Genomic DNA, 19,643 nt, shown 5'->3' with positions numbered 1-19,643 from the left:
GGTCTATAGGATCCCCAATTATTTAAAAATATATTTCTACTAAAGGGCGTTCTAAATGATCCCCTGGACGATCTACAGGATCCCCTGTTTGCTCAACATGATATTGTTACGCTGCCTCTCTGGCGTTAGAGTCGGGCACCAGAGATAACAGGGTTACATAAAAAGGAATCTATTAGAGGTCGAGAAAGGTGTCTTAATTTAAACCATCGATCTAAACCCGAAATAGGACGAAGGAATTATATACCAATAAAGGTGTATTAATGGGCTATTGTAGTGTTTTCATAAGTATTATTAAATTAAAATAGAATAATAATGAAGTTCAACATTTTATTAATGAGATAAAATACTGGAACGAGTCTGGACTCTCGGTGCTGTCACTGGTCAGTGCCCCCGGGTATGGTTGGTCTTACAATTATTCACGAGAGTGAATACTACTCATAAACTATATATTTATAGCTTTTCTTTAACACAAATCCTTAATACCAAGGTTTCAATCATAGTTATATAATGACTCTTATTAAACAAGATCAAAAGCCTTGTTCTTCATCAAACTGTTATATTAAAAACATATAAATATATATATGTTCTTCAATTAACTATCTTTGTTACTATCTCAATAGTCACGGTTATATTTTCATTAATTTATATTATACACATCTGAATCTCCAAATCTGGTGACAAAAATATTTAGTCACCGTCACCCGCAAGTATAGTCACCGTCACCGATATTATATAGTCACCGTCACCGACAGCTATAGTCACCGTCACCGATATTATAGTCACCGTCACCGAGATTTAATCACCAGGACTTAGATTTGTCACCGTCACCTTTAATAAACTATAATAATATAATATATTTCACAATACTAACTTTTAAACTCATTACATCCGACATAATTGTATTTTAGTTTATCTATCTATTTCATTCGACTCTTTCCACAAGTTTGAGCTATCTCCCTTGACGCAGTCAACCACACGTATTTATATCCTTTATTGACCAATGAGAATTGAGCTTATATAAAGACGTCCAATCACGAGCCATCACTCTTCTTAGGGAAATTCCCTTAACGGTGACAAAATAGTAAACAATGCCATGTTCTTCACGAATAAATATAGTTTAAGTATTTAAAATGCAACTAAAAGCTTGGAAAACTTTTGTAATGGATACAAACAGATACAAACTACTGTATATAGCAATCGAAAGTCAACAAATAACGAGCATTATAACCAATACACATCAAACATGTAAGTATCACCTAGATCGGTGACCAACATTGAAAATCGGAACGAGAGTTATTTACAGTCTTTAACTGTTCCGAGAAATTAGCAATCATACACAAAAGAAACCCAAACATAACGAATTATAAGATGTAAAATTATGCCGACATGAATCACCATTTAATTATTATTTACAGCCGTAAACAAAAATCTATGGCCTACTTTCATTTTCCAACAGTACGAGAATAAACATCATCTGTCTCAAAAACAATGATACTCAGTTTTAAATCATACAAATTAATAGTTTTATATATACAAAAATAAGCCTTTCCTGACTTATCAAACACATTCGATAACCAACTTCTGATCATGGATCATAACAACAACCTACATGCATATTAGAAACTGAATAACTACGGGGAGCCGGCATAACATTGCCCCCTTCCTTAAGGATTTGGTCCCCAAATATATGAGCTTAGTAAGCTTATTGATACAGCTTAGGAAAAACTCATCAAAGTAGCTATATTTTTTTTTTCAGCTGACAGTATGCCTGTACTATGTGGATTTAACAACAAAGATATCATTTCATTCCCAAGATACATTTTACTAAACATATTAGCAACAAACATCAAACTACAACAAATTTAACAACAAAGTCGAAAAACTACTGAGTCTGCAAGCACATAAGTCATTCAATCTCTCCTGTTCTATGGAAACAAGCCCTGACAGTTTGTAAAACTTTGCCTCCTGTAATAACTCATACAGATATATGTGTTCTCTAGGTAGATATCTTTTTTCTACGTTGCAATTGTTCCTTAAATAATTAAGAATTATCTTAAAGTGAGCTGGATCTCGGTCAAAGAAATACACGTTGTTTGATGGTCGGAATGGACTTAACGGTTGCAGCATTAATGCAAATACACATGAAGGATCTGCTCTGAGTGTGTTTTTACTTGTTTCTATCTTCATCCCTCCAACATTTAGGGTAAGCGTATTCTCTTGTGTGTCCTGTAGGGACTGTAAGAAGGTCTCTACCATTTCTGTTTTAGCAGAAAATTCAACATTCCTGATTGGATCGATTTCGGTCTCTACAGGTTCTTCTACAACGTTCTCCGTATTTTGTGGTCTACTATCTGGAGTTGGTTTCTTTACTGTCCTTGAGGAGTTAGAAGAGCTAGACGACGTTCCTGACGATGTTGTTGAGGAGGAGGAACTCTTGTTATAGTTATCTGCTTTCTCTAACGTCTTCACCTCAGTTTCTGATACATGTAGCTCGACTTCTTCCTCTAACAATTGTCTGCTTGTATTTCCCTCTACTTTATCTGCCTCTGGCTCTACCGATATGGTTATGGTTTCCCCATTCTCACTCATAAGATCTTGTAGTACGTCTTTAATTTTCTTCAGCTTTTGTTCTTTTGTCTCTGATGGTTTACAAATCTTTGCAGGAGTTGGCCCGGAGAGGTTGCTATTTTCTTTGTTCTCTTCTATGTCAGATCTATCAGTTCTTTTTCTCGATGTTTCCCTCAATGAGCTTCCTCTCTTCTTCCACTCCACTCCTTTATTAGTACCAGTGGTTCTGTAGCTGGTTTCGCCCATCTCTGATTTGGCATATCTATTACGTCTGGGTGCCAGTTCGATCTCATTCCCATTACCATCTACTAATTTGATTTTCTTTGGCATTTCCTCAGTTCTAAACTTTTCAAAATCTTCTTCCGCCTCTTTTCCCCTACGTCCGGAGCTGTTCTGAAAGCATATCATCTGGCTTTCTAGAACCTTGCATCCATGGCTTGAATTCCGTCTTTGGAATAATTTCTTGCATTCTGGACACTTCCAGGCAAAGTCTGAGTGTCTTTCTAGTATGTGTCTCTCCAGGAACCACCTCTTATCAAATGTCATATCTTCACAGATAACACACATCCATTTACTCTATAAAAGAATAAAATAACAATCATAAGAGAGAGATACATAATCATGGACTGATCATTATAATAATTTATATTTTTACAACTCAACAACGTATACAAAGAGTAGTAAAACTAATTTAATTACCAGTAACGGTCATACCTATATATGGTAGGACTTTTTTTTTTTGTATTCAATATTTAATCATATGTAATAAATATAGATATATATATAAAAAAAATAACCAACATGCATACAATACAACTTTGATCAAAGAACAAAGTTAAACTAAATTTGATAATTATCAACTATGAAAACCAGGTTGGACCATGATCTCCCAAATAAGGTTTGAGTTTATCATGATGAACCACTTTCGGTTTCATTCTTGGACCCCGCTGAATTCTATATAAGACGTCATTCAGTCGATGGGTAACAACAAATGGACCATGCCAAGGTCTCTGAAATTTTGGATTTACACCAACTTTCCGTTGATATTGGTAATACCAGACTGGATCACCAGGATTGAACAGCTTTAAGTGAATGTTATGATCATAGTTTCTCTTCATAACATCACTAGCAACATTTAAATTGGTTCTCGCAAATTCATGAACAGTCAACAATGTATGTTCAAGATCATTTACAAAGTCAGAAATAGAACTTTTAGGAGTGTCAGGAGATTTACCAAACAATAAATCTACCGGTAGATTGATTTCACGTCCATACATCATTTTACAAGGTGACACACCAGTACTTTCGTGTTCAGCTGATCGATATGCCATCATTAGAATGGGAACAAATTTGTCCCAATCCTTTTGGTGGTTCGATACAAATGAAGACAACATATTTTCCAGGGTTCTCATAAACCACTCAGCCATTCCATCAGACTGGGGTCTCATAACCGTGGTTCTTGTTTTGTCAATATCTATCAACTTGCAAAGTTCTTTAAACAAATGGGACTCGAAATTAGCCCCTTGGTCTGTATGTATTTGTAAGGGGACTCCAAAGATTGAGATAAAATTGTCTACTAATGCTCGAGCTACCCCCTCTGCTTCCTGAGATTTTAATGGAATGGCATGTACAAACTTAGTGAAGTAATCACCAATTACGAGTAAATAATTATTTCCCTGAATTGACCTAGGCAAAGGCCCCATTATGTCCATAGCAACCCTTTCTAGAGGAGCACCGACATTATATTGTCTCATAGGTGCTTTTGGTTTCCTATTTGGTCGCTTTCGTGAAGCGCATACATCACATTTGTTACACCAATTCTCAACATACTTTCGTACTCCAAACCAAAAGAATCTTTGTCTAACCTTACTTAAGGTTTTCTTGATACCTAAATGACCACCAGTGACACTATTGTGTAACTGCTTGAGCACACTTTCTTTCAAATTTTCTGGAATTACTTTTTGCCAGGTGACCTTGTCCCCTTTTTCACTTTCCCATTTTCGACATAGAATACCGTCTCTTATCTCAAATGATTCAATTCTATTCCAGAAGTATTTGATAATCGGACTGAATTTTGATATTTCTGACCAAATTGGTTTGAAATTGTTTACTAACCAATCCCTTATTATTTTTAGTACCGGGTCATTTTCTTGTTCATTTTCTAAATCAAAACCTATCTCAACAAATTGTTCATCGTGAATCGGAGATGACGAGCTCGGTTTTTGTTGATCCAAATGATTAGGTGTCATACTTCGAGTTTTAACTACTCCTACCCGTTGGTTAATTATGTTTTCAGGGGTCTTTGATTTGCAAACATCCACTGATGTTTCTCCTGCAAATCCTCTTTTCCCTTTTATTTTCACGGACCTTTTCAAATTGGGAACATTTAAAGTTTCAGAACTACTTGATTTACGAGCATCATATGATGCCTTTAAAGCAAATCCACTTTCATCCTTCACTTTATCAGATATGTTCACACTTTCATTTTCATGTTTTGTACAGGGTTTAGAAGCGTTTACATCGTCTGATCTATAACTAGCATAAAGTTCTGCTGCTTCGTGTTTCTTACAAGTCTCTAGACGTTGACTACCTTCAACTTTAACGGCGCCTGTTAAAGTATTCGTATCATCAACCACAACTGACTTTACTACCACTTCTTTAGTGGAAATCTCGTTATTTATTTCAACCTCTCTTAAACCCACATTTGAAAATTTATTCTCAACTTTCGAGCAATATGAACAATCATCTGGACAAGGTTTACGACTCAATGCATCAGCATTTGAATGAATACGACCAGGGCGATGTATTATTTGAAAATCATATGCACCAAGTGTTTCCAACCAGCGGGCAAGCTGACCCTCAGGATTTTTAAAATTTACTAACCATCTAAGAGACCCATGATCTGTACGAACAGTAAAAGATCGACCATAAAGATAGTGATGAAAATTTTTAACTGCACGGACGATAGCAAGCAATTCTTTTCTGGTGACACAATAATTCCTTTCACTTTTAGAAAACGTTTTACTAAAATATCCAATCACTCGTTCTACCCCATCTTGGATTTGAGATAAAACAGCCCCCATTCCTACATTGCTAGCATCTGTATCAAGAATAAAACCACCATCATCCATTGGATAACCTAAGATAGGTGCAGATATTAACAACTTTTTCAGATGCTCAAACGAGCAATTACAAGCTTCTGTCCATTCAAATTTCTTACACTTCTCGGTTAATTGATGAAGGGGCTTTGCAATAGTAGAGAAATTTTCTACAAATCGACGATAATATGAACAAAGTCCGATAAAGCTACGTACATCTTTTACATTCTTGGGAGTGGGCCAATCTTGCACGGCCTTAATTTTTTCATCGTCAGTACTTATCCCTTCATGACTAACTTTATGTCCCAAAAAGGTTACTTCCTTTTGAAGAAGGAAGCACTTCTTAGGATGTAATTTTAAATTAGCTGATCTTAGCCTATCACAAACTTCACTTAAATTTTGAGATGCTCATCAAAAGTTTTGGAGAACACAATAATGTCATCAAGATACACTAAGCATATCCTCCAAGTTAAACCAGAAAATATTTTCTCGACTAACCGCTCAAAAGTCGCGGGAGCCCCACATAGTCCAAAACATAGCACTTTAAATTGCCATAAACCACTACCAGGTATTGCAAAAGCTGTTTTCTCCCGATCTTTCTCATCTAAACCACATTGCCAGTAACCACTGCGCATGTCCAGAGTTGAGAACCACTTACTGCCGCTTAAAGCATCCAGAGTGTCCTCTATACGAGGAATCGGTTGGCTATCTTTTTCAGTAATATCATTAATTTTCCTAAAATCTATACAGAATCGAATACTCTGGTCTTTCTTTTTCGTGACCATGACCACTGGGGAACACCAAGCACTACTTGAAGGTTCTATGATACCCCTTGATGCCATGTCTTGTATCTCTTTCTCTGCCACCTCTCTCTTTGCCAAAGGAAGTCTATAAGGTTTAAGTTTGATGGGTTTTGCATTGCCCGTATTTATTTTATGGTTAACGATTTCAGTGTGCCCAATATCAGATGGAGATTTTGAAAAAACATCTTGATAAGAACATAAAAACTCCCTTAACTTTTTGACTTCAATATTATCCAAATCTTTGGAACTTTTCTCAAATACACCCTTTAAATGATCAGGAATGTCCACTTTAGTGTTACTATCTGCACAATTGACCCGACTTACAGTACTCACTTCATACGTTTCTAAGTCAACAGGTTCAAAAGTACCCACAATTGTGTTTTTATAAACCTTGACCGGCTCTGAGCTAAAATTAGCAACCCTTAAAGGTATGATATTTGAATTTGGCTGAACTACTACTCTGGCTAACAACAAACCAGTTTTCTCAATAAACGACCTGTTTGTCTCCACAAGACCTACTTCATTAAATATAACCGGGCCACATGGAACTCCTTTTATTATCATTTCACTATCAGGCGGAATATCAACTGTTTCCGCAATTGAGATTCGACAACATGAGCTATCACCTTTATTTGTAAAACAGGTTATAAACTCATCCTTAATTCTCAGGCAACCTTTGCTAAAAAGAACATCAATACTATTAGTCATCAAAAAGTCCATACCAAGTATAGCCATATCTTTGATTTCAGCTAACAAAAACTCGTGTTTGAAAACATGTTTTCCTAATTTTATTTCTAAATTAACTTTTCCAATAAACTCTGAAACCTCTCCAGTTGCTGTTAATAAATTCATTCTGACTGGCATGACTTGAGGTCTATTCTCAAGTGCAAGACTATCAAAGAAATCTTTTCTCAAAATGGAGACACTCGCCCCAGAATCAACCAACATATTTACAGACATAGAATTTATACTAGCAACTACAAAATATCCATTATCTTTTCCCCAAGAAACATTTGAAATAACTGTGTTGGGTCTTTTTATCGTGGTCGAGCCGCGACCCCCGCACTCGACGCTTGGTAGTTTTCCGAGCTGTGATAATTTTGGTTATTATTTCTATTCCCAAAATTATTTGATCCTCTTTGCTGACGTGAACCATTATTATTATTATTGGTATAACGTTGACTATTAGTATTATTTTTCTTTATAGCCCCTACATCATTTTGTAGATTTCGTATGCCTAGTTTTATTTCTTTTATTTCACTGGCCAATTTACTATCATCACTGTCACATGCATCAGCAGTTCTCACTGATCGCCCTTTTTGTCTATCTGCTAGTCTTAAAGCTTCAAGACGAACAGCAATATTTTCAGCTTCATATATCGTTTTTGGACCTACTTCTCTCAATCTTAGACGAATGTCAGTTTCAGTTATAGCGTCAATAAAGTAATCAAGCGCAAGGGTATCCCTGACAATAGGGGAAGTACCAGGATATGCTCTCCTTGTAAGTTTTTTAATTGCTTGTGCCAGTTCAGGCAAACTTTCGTTCCTTAATCTAACTCTAGTCTGTAGCTCAGCTCTAAAAACTTCTGAGCGATTTATAGAACCAAATCTGCTTTTAAGCATTGTCACTAAACATTCAAAGTCATGCCTTTCACCCTCTGTCATTTCATTTAAAAGAGCACGAGCGCTACCTGTTAGACTACTTGCCAACAATAAGGCTTTAGACCTTAAGTCCCAATCATTAAGTTCCGCCAAAAGATAAAATTGTGTGAGATACTCTTCTAGATCGTCTGATCCGTCATACAGCTGAGGTTTAATTTTACATTTTATTTCAGGTTTAGCTCTGATGTTCTCAGTGAAATGGCTATTATTCAAATCTTGTTTATTATGTTTGGCTTCTCCACTCGCACTTATAGACGAACTATCATACTCCCTTCCCAAAATAGGAGTGGTTTTATTTGTTAAATGATGGTCAAATTTTGCCAACATACTGTCCATTTTCTCAGAAAAATCTGAAAGACATTTATCTACCATAAATTTCATTTCAACTTTAGCGTCAGAAACCCTTCTATCTGCTGTTACATTGTTTTCACTACTAGAAGCTATCACTTCATTCGATAGTGTTTCATTTACCTCATGTCTACTCCCAGTATTGGGACCGAACGTAACGATATTTGAATCGTCCATTTCTATTTTTACAACAACTTTTAGATTTTGATATACAAACAATATTAGACTCTAATATATTGAGAGTGGTATCCCACCGCTGCCACCAATTGTTACGCTGCCTCTCTGGCGTTAGAGTCGGGCACCAGAGATAACAGGGTTACATAAAAAGGAATCTATTAGAGGTCGAGAAAGGTGTCTTAATTTAAACCATCGATCTAAACCCGAAATAGGACGAAGGAATTATATACCAATAAAGGTGTATTAATGGGCTATTGTAGTGTTTTCATAAGTATTATTAAATTAAAATAGAATAATAATGAAGTTCAACATTTTATTAATGAGATAAAATACTGGAACGAGTCTGGACTCTCGGTGCTGTCACTGGTCAGTGCCCCCGGGTATGGTTGGTCTTACAATTATTCACGAGAGTGAATACTACTCATAAACTATATATTTATAGCTTTTCTTTAACACAAATCCTTAATACCAAGGTTTCAATCATAGTTATATAATGACTCTTATTAAACAAGATCAAAAGCCTTGTTCTTCATCAAACTGTTATATTAAAAACATATAAATATATATATGTTCTTCAATTAACTATCTTTGTTACTATCTCAATAGTCACGGTTATATTTTCATTAATTTATATTATACACATCTGAATCTCCAAATCTGGTGACAAAAATATTTAGTCACCGTCACCCGCAAGTATAGTCACCGTCACCGATATTATATAGTCACCGTCACCGACAGCTATAGTCACCGTCACCGATATTATAGTCACCGTCACCGAGATTTAATCACCAGGACTTAGATTTGTCACCGTCACCTTTAATAAACTATAATAATATAATATATTTCACAATACTAACTTTTAAACTCATTACATCCGACATAATTGTATTTTAGTTTATCTATCTATTTCATTCGACTCTTTCCACAAGTTTGAGCTATCTCCCTTGACGCAGTCAACCACACGTATTTATATCCTTTATTGACCAATGAGAATTGAGCTTATATAAAGACGTCCAATCACGAGCCATCACTCTTCTTAGGGAAATTCCCTTAACGGTGACAAAATAGTAAACAATGCCATGTTCTTCACGAATAAATATAGTTTAAGTATTTAAAATGCAACTAAAAGCTTGGAAAACTTTTGTAATGGATACAAACAGATACAAACTACTGTATATAGCAATCGAAAGTCAACAAATAACGAGCATTATAACCAATACACATCAAACATGTAAGTATCACCTAGATCGGTGACCAACATTGAAAATCGGAACGAGAGTTATTTACAGTCTTTAACTGTTCCGAGAAATTAGCAATCATACACAAAAGAAACCCAAACATAACGAATTATAAGATGTAAAATTATGCCGACATGAATCACCATTTAATTATTATTTACAGCCGTAAACAAAAATCTATGGCCTACTTTCATTTTCCAACAGTACGAGAATAAACATCATCTGTCTCAAAAACAATGATACTCAGTTTTAAATCATACAAATTAATAGTTTTATATATACAAAAATAAGCCTTTCCTGACTTATCAAACACATTCGATAACCAACTTCTGATCATGGATCATAACAACAACCTACATGCATATTAGAAACTGAATAACTACGGGGAGCCGGCATAACAATATATCTACTATAAGACGTTCTATAGAATCCGCTATTGTTTGTTAATCATGTATATACTAAAGGGCGATCAACAGGATCTCTTGGGCGGTCTAAAAGACACCCTGTTATCTTTACATTATATATCTACTATAGGACGTTCATAAGACCCCCTGTTGATTGTTTTTCATGTTTATACAATAGGGCGTTCTTAAAAATCACCTGTTTTCTCATCATTATTTATCTACTATAAGACGTTCTTTAGGATCCCATGTAGTTTGTTTATCATGTATATTCTATAGGGCGTTCAATAGGATCCCCTAGGTAGTCGACAGGATTCCTATGTAAGATGCTATGATGCTAGGGTTAGTACTTCGCTTTTGTAGGCAATAAAAAGACGTTGTGTTGCTTTCAATTCTATAATTCAGATCCCATACAAGTTTGCGTTACAATAACGTTACGTCAACAATAGTAACGTTGGGTACGTTTGAACAAGGTCGTGAATCTTTGACACTCCGGGCGCCGAAAGTGAAATATAAATAGAAATGAAATGAAAATTTGACTAAATTGAAGACATATATCATAATTCATCACTTAACTCTAAAGTCTATGTATCATAAAAGAAAGAATTAATCACTTTGAATTTGAACAGTCTATTTCGATCATAATTTGAAAAGTTATTTTGTCCACTCGTGAATCTTTTGTACAGCATCTGACTTCGCCTGACGGAACATCTTGGGTCGTGTAACATCCTCCGGTTCAGATTCAATACAGTTCACTTCGATTGGGTATAATTTCGTGATTGGGCGGTTGGTGGTTCCGTTTTTAGTGCGAAGTTTTACAGTTCTGATAAGATTATCCTCTCCTTTTACGAGTTCTTCGACAACGGCGAGTTTCCATGAATTTCTTAAAGTTTCGTCATGTATTTGAACAACATCACCAATAGCTATCGATTGTTCGTTATTTCCTACACTTCTGTGATGTTCCCGTAATGAGGTCAAATACTCATATTTCCATCGCTGTTGAAAGTGGTTTAGAATGTCTCTTTGTAATTGAACACGTTTGTTAAAGTTAATTGGTTCAAAATGTCCATTGTTTTCCCTATCTGGATACGGAAGTCGCGTAATTTTTCGACCATACAAAAGATGTGATGGTGTCAGTGGTTCTGGATCCGTAAGATCGGATGAAACATACGTTAGAGGTCTATCATTGAGAGTTGCTTCGATCTCTGTTAACACAGTTTGTAAAGTATCTAAATCGACACAGTTACTTCCTTATACTTTCTTCAAACACATTTTCGTTAACCCAATCAACCGTTCATAGAAACCACCAAACCACGGAGCTTTCTTTGTAATAAATTTCCAATTTGTTCCTGTAGAGCTTAGACTTTCGCGCACTAAATTTGAGTTTGTAAGATGTTTGATTTCTCGACTGGCTGCTTCAAAAGTTAGTGCATTGTCAGATATTAGTAACTTCGGTAAGGATCTCCTGCTTGCGAATCTTCTGAAGGCTAACATAAATGTAGGTTCTGATAAGTTATTCACAAGTTCTAAATGAACAGCTCTCGTCGACGCACATGTAAACAAACATAAGTATACCTTTGATTTTATATCATCTGTATTTCGCACATACATAGGACCAGCAAAGTCTACGCCTGTAACAGTAAACGGTATATCCTCGTGTAACCTCTCTTTGGGCAGTGGCGGTGGATCAGGTTGTTGGTAAGCATGCCCTGTTAATTTCCGACAGTTAACGCATTTTCTAAGAACAACTTTGACTCGTTGACGAATTCGAGGTATCCAGTATACTTGTCGCAAGTGTGTTACGGTATAGTTGACGCCTTCATGTAAATGATTGATATGAGCATCCATAATAATGAGTGAAGTGAGTCTATGTAACGGAGGTAACAAGTATGGATGTTTAGCTGATTCCTCCAAAGGTGCATGTTGAATTCTCCCGCGGCAACGAAGTGCATTTTTTTCATCAAAGTACAAGTTGAATTGTCTTACAATAGACGGCTTAACTGTCACAGATTTGTTGAAATAATTAAACACTTCATGATATTCTGATTTCTGAACCGTTTGTATCCATGTCAATGTAGCATGCTGTATTTCATTAACGGTCAATTCCGACAATGTTCTATCACTCCGTGCTAACCTACAGTTTTGTATAAATCTCATCACATAGGCTGTAACACGTATTAATGTCTTCAAACTGCTATAACGTTCGATATCCATAATCTTATGTATGCCAAATTCTTGACGTTTCTCAGATGTGAGCAAGACGTGCTGTTTTTCTGAGGTTTCATTAGTGGGAATCTCCATTATATTCTCGTTTTCAACAATTTCGTTTCCGCTCCATGTTGGCCATTGTGTTTTGTCTGTTATCCACTCGGGTCCATGAAACCATAATCTGTTGTTTATGAATTTCGTTCCTGTTATGCCTCTAGTTAATAAATCTGCAGGATTTGCATCCGTCGGACAATAACGCCATTTTAGATTTTCATTTGACTCCTTAATTTCCTTGACTCTGTTTGCGACAAACTTTTTGAGTGGTTTTGTTGATTGAAGCCATTTCAAAACGATCTGACTGTCACACCAGAAGTTGATTTGTAAGTTTCCAATATGTAGATTTTGAATAAGATGTTTCGCAAGTCGAGCCCCTAAAAGGGCAGCCATCAGTTCAAGATTAGGTAGAGTGACACTTTTCAATGGGGCAACTCGATTCTTTGCCATTACTAATGCAGACTCCTTTTCTGTGACAAGATACGCACAGGTTCCATAAGCTAGTTGACTTGAATCTGTGAAAATATGTAATTCTGCTGTTTCAATGTCCGTTATTCCTGAACACTCAAAATAACATCTAGGAATCTCAATGTTCATTGCAAATTGTAGATCTTTGGTCAAATCACTCCATGTTGATTCGATTTCTTTTGGTAAAGGGCAGTCCCATGCAAACTTTTCTTTCCACAACAATTGCATTAATATCTTTGTTCTGACGGTGACGGGGCTAAGCAGACCTAGCGGATCATAAATGTTTGAAGATTGTTTTAAGATCTCACGTTTTGTTATTATCCTTTCCGTTGTTGTATTTATGTTGTTTCGAAACGAGATTTGATCGTTGTTTACATTCCAACGGAGACCAAGAATTTTGATGTTCGTATCTCTTTCTATGCATTTTTCAGATTGGGCTAAGCGTAGTAATTCTGTACTATTTGACGTCCATGATCTCAGATTGAATCCTCCTCTTGCCAATAAATCTCGTGATTCTCTGTAGAATTTCAGCATTTCTTTCTCATCCCAGAAGCTTGACAAAACATTGTCAACATACAGGTCGTTTTTCAGTATCTCGGCTGTTTTACAAGAATTGAGTTTGAAGTGCTTCATAAGGGTGGCATTCAAGATGTAAGGTGAGCATTTAGTTCCAAATAGAACGACTCTAAAACGGTAAGTTATCAGTGGACTGTCTGGGTCAGATGGATCACTCAACCAAAAAAATCTTGTGACGTCCCTATCTTCTTTATCCAGTTCGACATTCAAAAACGCTTTCTCTATGTCGGTAGTCACTGCGTGCTTGTGTAATCTGAATCTAGCTAAAATTCCCGTCAAATCGTTTAACATCGGCGGAACTGACATGAGACAATCGTTTAAACTAGCCTTGTGAGGTGATTCGTGACAACTACAATCATAGACTATACGTATAGGAGTCGTAGATGAGTCCTTTTTTACTGCATGGTGAGGAATGTAGTGAATTCTGTTTGACTGGTTTCCATTTTCTGTTACCCGCTCAATGAACCCTCGGCGTTTTTGGTCCTTAATTATGTCGCCATACATTTTCAGCATGTTGGTATCCTTTTTGAGTCTATCGATCATATTACAAGTTCTGCGTAAAGTGACATTATAGTTCGTAGGTAACTCATTGAAATCATTTCTCCAAGGCAGTTTTGCGGTATAGCGATTATCTTGGTAAGTTATGCATTTTGTTTCGTATTCATCATTGAAGTCTTTCATGGTGGTTGTTTCTAATTCGTCTGCTTTGACACCAATAGATTCTAAATCCCAAAACTTTTCCAGGCTGCTTTCCTCTTGCTGATGTTGAATCAGTACATTAAACATTCCTGTTGATGATTGTTCTCCTGTAAAAGTATGCATCGGTCCTGACAACAAGTATCCCAAACGGGATTTTACGGCCGTTGGCCCATCTCCTCTGATCACGTGATCCTGCACAATACTCCAATAGTAGTCCGCTCCAATTAAAAGAGAAAGTTCAAATTTCCTATCCTCTGTGACTGGGTTAGCTAATCGTAACCCTTTGAGATATGGCAGTTTTGAAGCGATGACATTTGTAACATTACTGAGGGGTGCGGCAATGCGCGGTACTATCAGTACATCCATAGGAATAAATCCACCAGTTTCAATTTCTAAAGTAATCTGAGCCTTATCCATGTGTCTCACGTTCTGGTTGGCGTTTCCAAAAGTTGATAAACTAATTGTAGAATTTCCACAAGGTTTAAGTTGTAATTGTGCTGCTAAATCTTCTGAAATAAATGATTTCTGAGACCCTTCATCTAGTAAAATGTTAGACATCGCGCTCCGATCCTCGAACCATACAGGTGCTACTGCTGTCTTAAGAAGTATCTCGGTATGTGCCTGTGCTTGTGGTGTTGACGTGTAAAACGTTGACATAGGGTTACTTTCTTCTCTATTAACATTTACTGTATTGACAGCGGCGGCATCAGCGGGAGGTACAGGTGCTTGAATTTCCTGATTACATAGAGCAGTGTGATGTCTCTTGTCACATTTACGACATTTATATCGTGATCTACATTCTGATATCTTATGTTTACCAAAACAGTTGAAACAAAGTTGTTTTTTCTTGACTATTTCGTAACGACTTGCATTATCTTTAATCTCTGAGCAATCAACAGCTGAATGGGATTTGTTGCAAAATATGCATGGCTTGGGTTTATTCGATTCAGTGTTGTTCCTGGAGTTTGTGTGTACTCTATTGACTTGTCTATAATTTCCTTTCATTGTAGCCTTTGTTACAAACGATGCGGTAGGGGTTAAATTATCTGTGTTCATAGCGTGGCCAGCTTGTTGAGCGCGCAGCTCCTTACCTATAGCCTTCCGTAGTAAGTCTATGGTCCATGTACTTGTATCATGCTCTCTTGTCAATGTAGTTCTCAATTCCGGTGGTAGTTTTCTAAAGATGATGGGTGTAAGTACTGTTCCAAAATTTGTTTGACACTGTCCTAGTGATTCTAGGCCTCTAATACTATTTTCAACTTTGTCATAGAATGTTCTGAGACTGTTTAATGACATTGTGGGGTTTGGCAAATCGACTAGTTTTTGCATATGTGCATCAATAATGATTCCTTGTTGACCATATCGCGCTTGTAGTAATGAAATTGCTTGCTCATAGTTTGCGTGTGTAAGTGACAATCCCGATATGCAACTTTCCGCTTCTCCGTGAAGCTGGGCCTTCAAGTATGTGAAACGTTGTACGTTTGTCAATGATGGGTTTGTATGGACAGTAGTTTCGTACGATTCCCAGAAAGTTTGCCATAGAAGTAAATCTCCCGAAAAAGTCGGCAAATCTAGTTTTGGAAGTTTGTGATAGAACTTATAAGTTTCATTTAATGGCGGATCTCTGTTGATCTCATATGCTCCTTGTGAGTTTGCACTTGTCGATGTTTGCATGTGCTGATTTGTATTCTGATTGAAATTATTTGAAGATGAATGCGTTGTTCTAGTATTTTGTACGATACTTGAGGTTAATTGACTCACCGAATCCTGAGGTGTACTTGATCTCAACTCCAAATCACATTCTTTGTAGCGGCGAATATTAATGTCTATATGCTGATTAAATTCGTCTGCATCCAAAATTTCCTGTTCCACACTTTCTGCATCCAAGGAATCCAATATTTCAGCGTCTAGTTTCTGCAAAAGTTCATGTTTACGTTCAAGGTTTTCAATGGCACTATGAATGTCCCGTCGGGTGATCTCTCCTTCGTTGATTTTCTCGTCAGTTTTGTGAATCTGTCTGGTTACGGCGCTTCTGTGGCCTCCTCTCACTGCTTTCAGTTTATCCATCGGTCACGGTACCAATATGTAAGATGCTATGATGCTAGGGTTAGTACTTCGCTTTTGTAGGCAATAAAAAGACGTTGTGTTGCTTTCAATTCTATAATTCAGATCCCATACAAGTTTGCGTTACAATAACGTTACGTCAACAATAGTAACGTTGGGTACGTTTGAACAAGGTCGTGAATCTTTGACAATTCCCTTTTGTTTGAACATTATATATAAACTATAGAACGTTCTATAGGATACCCTATTGTTTATTTTTGATGTATCTACTAGAGGACTTTCTACGGAATCTCTTGGTCGGTATGTGTGATCCTCTGCTTTCTCAACATTATGTATCTACTACAAGACATTCTACAGGATCCCCTGATGTTTGTTTTTCAAGTATATACTATAGGGCGTTCTACACGATCCCCTGGGCGGTCTACAGGATCCCCTGTTTTCTCATCATAATAGATCTACTATAAGACGTTCTATAGGCCCACCTGTTGTTTGTTTTTCAAGTATATTCTATAGGGCATTCTACAGATTCTCCTGTTGTCTGAACATAATATATCTACTATAAGATGTTCTATAGGATCCCCTATTTTTTTGTTAATCAAGTATATATTAAATGGCATTCTACAGGATCCAGTGGGCGGTCTATAGGATTCCCGTTTGTTTAAAAATATATATATCTACTATAAGACGTTCCAAAGTATCCCCTGTTTTTTTTTTGTCATTTATATACTAAAGGGCGTTCTACAGGATACCCTGGACGGTCTATAGGATCCCCTGTTTGCTCAACATAATATATCTACTATAAGACGTTCTATAGGGCCCCCTGTTGTTTGTTTTTCAAGTATATACTATAGGGCGATCTACAGGATCCCCTGGGCGGTCTACATGATCCCTTGTTTTCTCAAAATAATATATCTACGATAAGACGTTCTATAGGATCCCCTTTTGTTTGTTAATCAAGTATATACTAAAGGGCGTTATACAGGATCCCCTAGGTGGTCTTCAGGATCCCTTGTTGTCTGAACATTATATATCTACTAAAGGACGTTCTATAAGAACCCTTGTTGATTGTTTTTCATACTATAGGGCGTTGTTCAGGATCCCCTGGGCGGTCTACAGGATTCTCTGTTGTCTTTACATTATAAATCTACTATATGACGTTCTATAGGATCCCCTATATTGTTTGTTTATTATTTATATATTAAAAGGCGTTCTATTGGATCCCCTGGGCAGTCTACAGGATGCCCTGTTGATTGTTTTTATGTTTATACTATCGGGCGTTCTACAAGATCCCCTGGGCGGTCTACAGGATCCCCTGTTTTCTCATCATAATAGATCTACTATAAGACGTTCTATAGGCCCACCTGTTGTTTGTTTTTCAAGTATATTCTATAGGGCATTCTACAGATTCCCCTGTTGTCTGAACATAATATATCTACTATAAGATGTTCTATAGGATCCCCTATTTTTTTGTTAATCAAGTATATATTAAATGGCGTTCTACAGGATCCAGTGGGCGGTCTATAGGATTCCCGTTTGTTTAAAAATATATATATCTACTATAAGACGTTCCAAAGTATCCCCTGTTTTTTTTTGTCATTTATATACTAAAGGGCGTTCTACAGGATCCCCTGGACGGTCTATAGGATCCCCTGTTTGCTCAACATAATATATCTACTAAAAGACGTTCTATAGGACCCCTTGTTGTTTGTTTTTCAAGTATATACTATAGGGCGATCTACAGGATCCCCTGGGCGGTCTACATGATCCCTTGTTTTCTCAAAATAATATATCTACGATAAGACGTTTTATAGGATCCCCTTTTGTTTGTTAATCAAGTATATACAAAAGGGCGTTATACAGGATCCCCTAGGTGGTCTTCAGGATCCCTTGTTGTCTGAACATTATATATCTACTAAAGGACGTTCTATAAGAACCCTTGTTGATTGTTTTTCATACTATAGGGCGTTGTTCAGGATCCCCTGGGCGGTCTACAGGATTCTCTGTTGTCTTTACATTATAAATCTACTATATGACGTTCTATAGGATCCCCTATATTGTTTGTTTATTATTTATATATTAAAAGGAGTTCTATTGGATCCCCTGGGCAGTCTACAGGATGCCCTGTTGATTGTTTTTATGTTTATACTATCGGGCGTTCTACAGGATCCCCTGGGCGGTCTACAGAATCCCCTTTTGTTAAAAAAAATATGCATCTGAGATATGAAATTATATAGGTTCCCCTGTTCTTTGTTTTTCATGTATCTATTAGAGGGCATTCTATAGAATCCCCGGGACTGTCTATAGGATCCCGTTGTTTGTTAATCATGTATCTACTAGAGAACGTTCTATATGATCCCCTGTTGGGTCTATAGGATCACTTCTTGTTTAATAATCGTGTAGCTGCTATACGGTGTTATATAGGATCCCGGGGCGGTCTATAGGATCCCTGGTTATTTTTATTATGTCGGACATGATTTTTCTCCCCTTTTTCTGATACGATTTAATAACTTACACTACAGTTAATTATTTGGAATTGTAATCATTTTTGTTAAAACTAAATTACACACTCAAAAGTGTTACTGATGTTTGAAGCTTTTATTTGAATGGATGCAGCCTGCATTAGACGGTATCCGGTATGCGGGGAGAGGGAATTTCGGTGGTTGAAACCCCATTTTTTTCGATTTTTTTTTTATTTTATGGACGTCCTGCCAATTTCTTTATGTACCTGTCCCAAGTCAAGAGCCCGTAGTTCAGTGGTTGTCGTTACATGGTTCATGTCTGTCATATATGTTTCTCGTAAATTGTTTTATTATGAATTAGACCGTCAGTTAAATTCGAAAGGTATTGATTCTTATTTTTCATGTCGGGACCTTTTATAGCCGACTATAACTGCTTACATCTATTTATTTTTTTTGAAATTTGACAATTATATCACATCTCCTTATTTTTATATTGAAAATATAAATGAGGTTTGATAAAATGTTATTCTCACTAAAAAACAAAAACTGTTTCGTTCCTTTGTCGGATGCTATATAGTTTCAGAATATTGAAAGGTTCCCGAATCATGACATTGATATAAAAAAAAATCATGTTGAAGGATTTTGTGTTTTCTCTGTCTTTCAGATATCAAGTCCTCTCCCATCCTAGATAAAATTTGATTTAGTGGAGCTTTTTCTACCAGTAGCTATAGCTTGTAATAAACTGACATCTCATTTGAAATTATACCACATCTTTTCATTTTAATATCATGTTTATTTACATATACGTGTCTGTTCTTGGA

The 19,643-nt window shown here is 36.5% G+C and overlaps 2 protein-coding genes across 2 annotated transcripts; both read right to left on the bottom strand.

Annotated features, from left to right (window-relative positions):
• Nucleotides 1–1,851: 1,851 nt before the first annotated feature.
• On the bottom strand, nt 1,852–3,207 carry LOC134692268 (uncharacterized). Its single transcript, XM_063552718.1, has one exon. It carries the CDS (start codon nt 3,133–3,135, stop codon nt 1,852–1,854), a length of 1,284 nt encoding a protein of 427 aa, XP_063408788.1. The 5' UTR covers nt 3,136–3,207.
• An 8,338-nt stretch (nt 3,208–11,545) lies between these two features.
• On the bottom strand, nt 11,546–16,366 carry LOC134692266 (uncharacterized). The gene has a single exon (XM_063552717.1). The coding sequence runs from the start codon at nt 16,364–16,366 to the stop codon at nt 11,546–11,548; it is 4,821 nt and encodes a 1,606-aa protein (XP_063408787.1).
• Nucleotides 16,367–19,643: the final 3,277 nt, after the last annotated feature.

Source organism: Mytilus trossulus, chromosome 12 (assembly GCF_036588685.1).
Source record: "Mytilus trossulus isolate FHL-02 chromosome 12, PNRI_Mtr1.1.1.hap1, whole genome shotgun sequence".
NCBI classification, from domain to species: Eukaryota; Metazoa; Mollusca; class Bivalvia; order Mytilida; family Mytilidae; genus Mytilus; species Mytilus trossulus.
This window is presented reverse-complemented; position numbering and strand designations above follow the sequence as displayed.

What these genes read in the sequence shown, in the direction of transcription:
- LOC134692266 (XM_063552717.1), bottom strand. Translation starts at nt 16,366, where the DNA reads ATGGATAAACTGAAAGCAGTGAGAGGAGGCCACAGAAGCGCCGTAACC.
- LOC134692268 (XM_063552718.1), bottom strand. Translation starts at nt 3,135, where the DNA reads ATGTGTGTTATCTGTGAAGATATGACATTTGATAAGAGGTGGTTCCTG.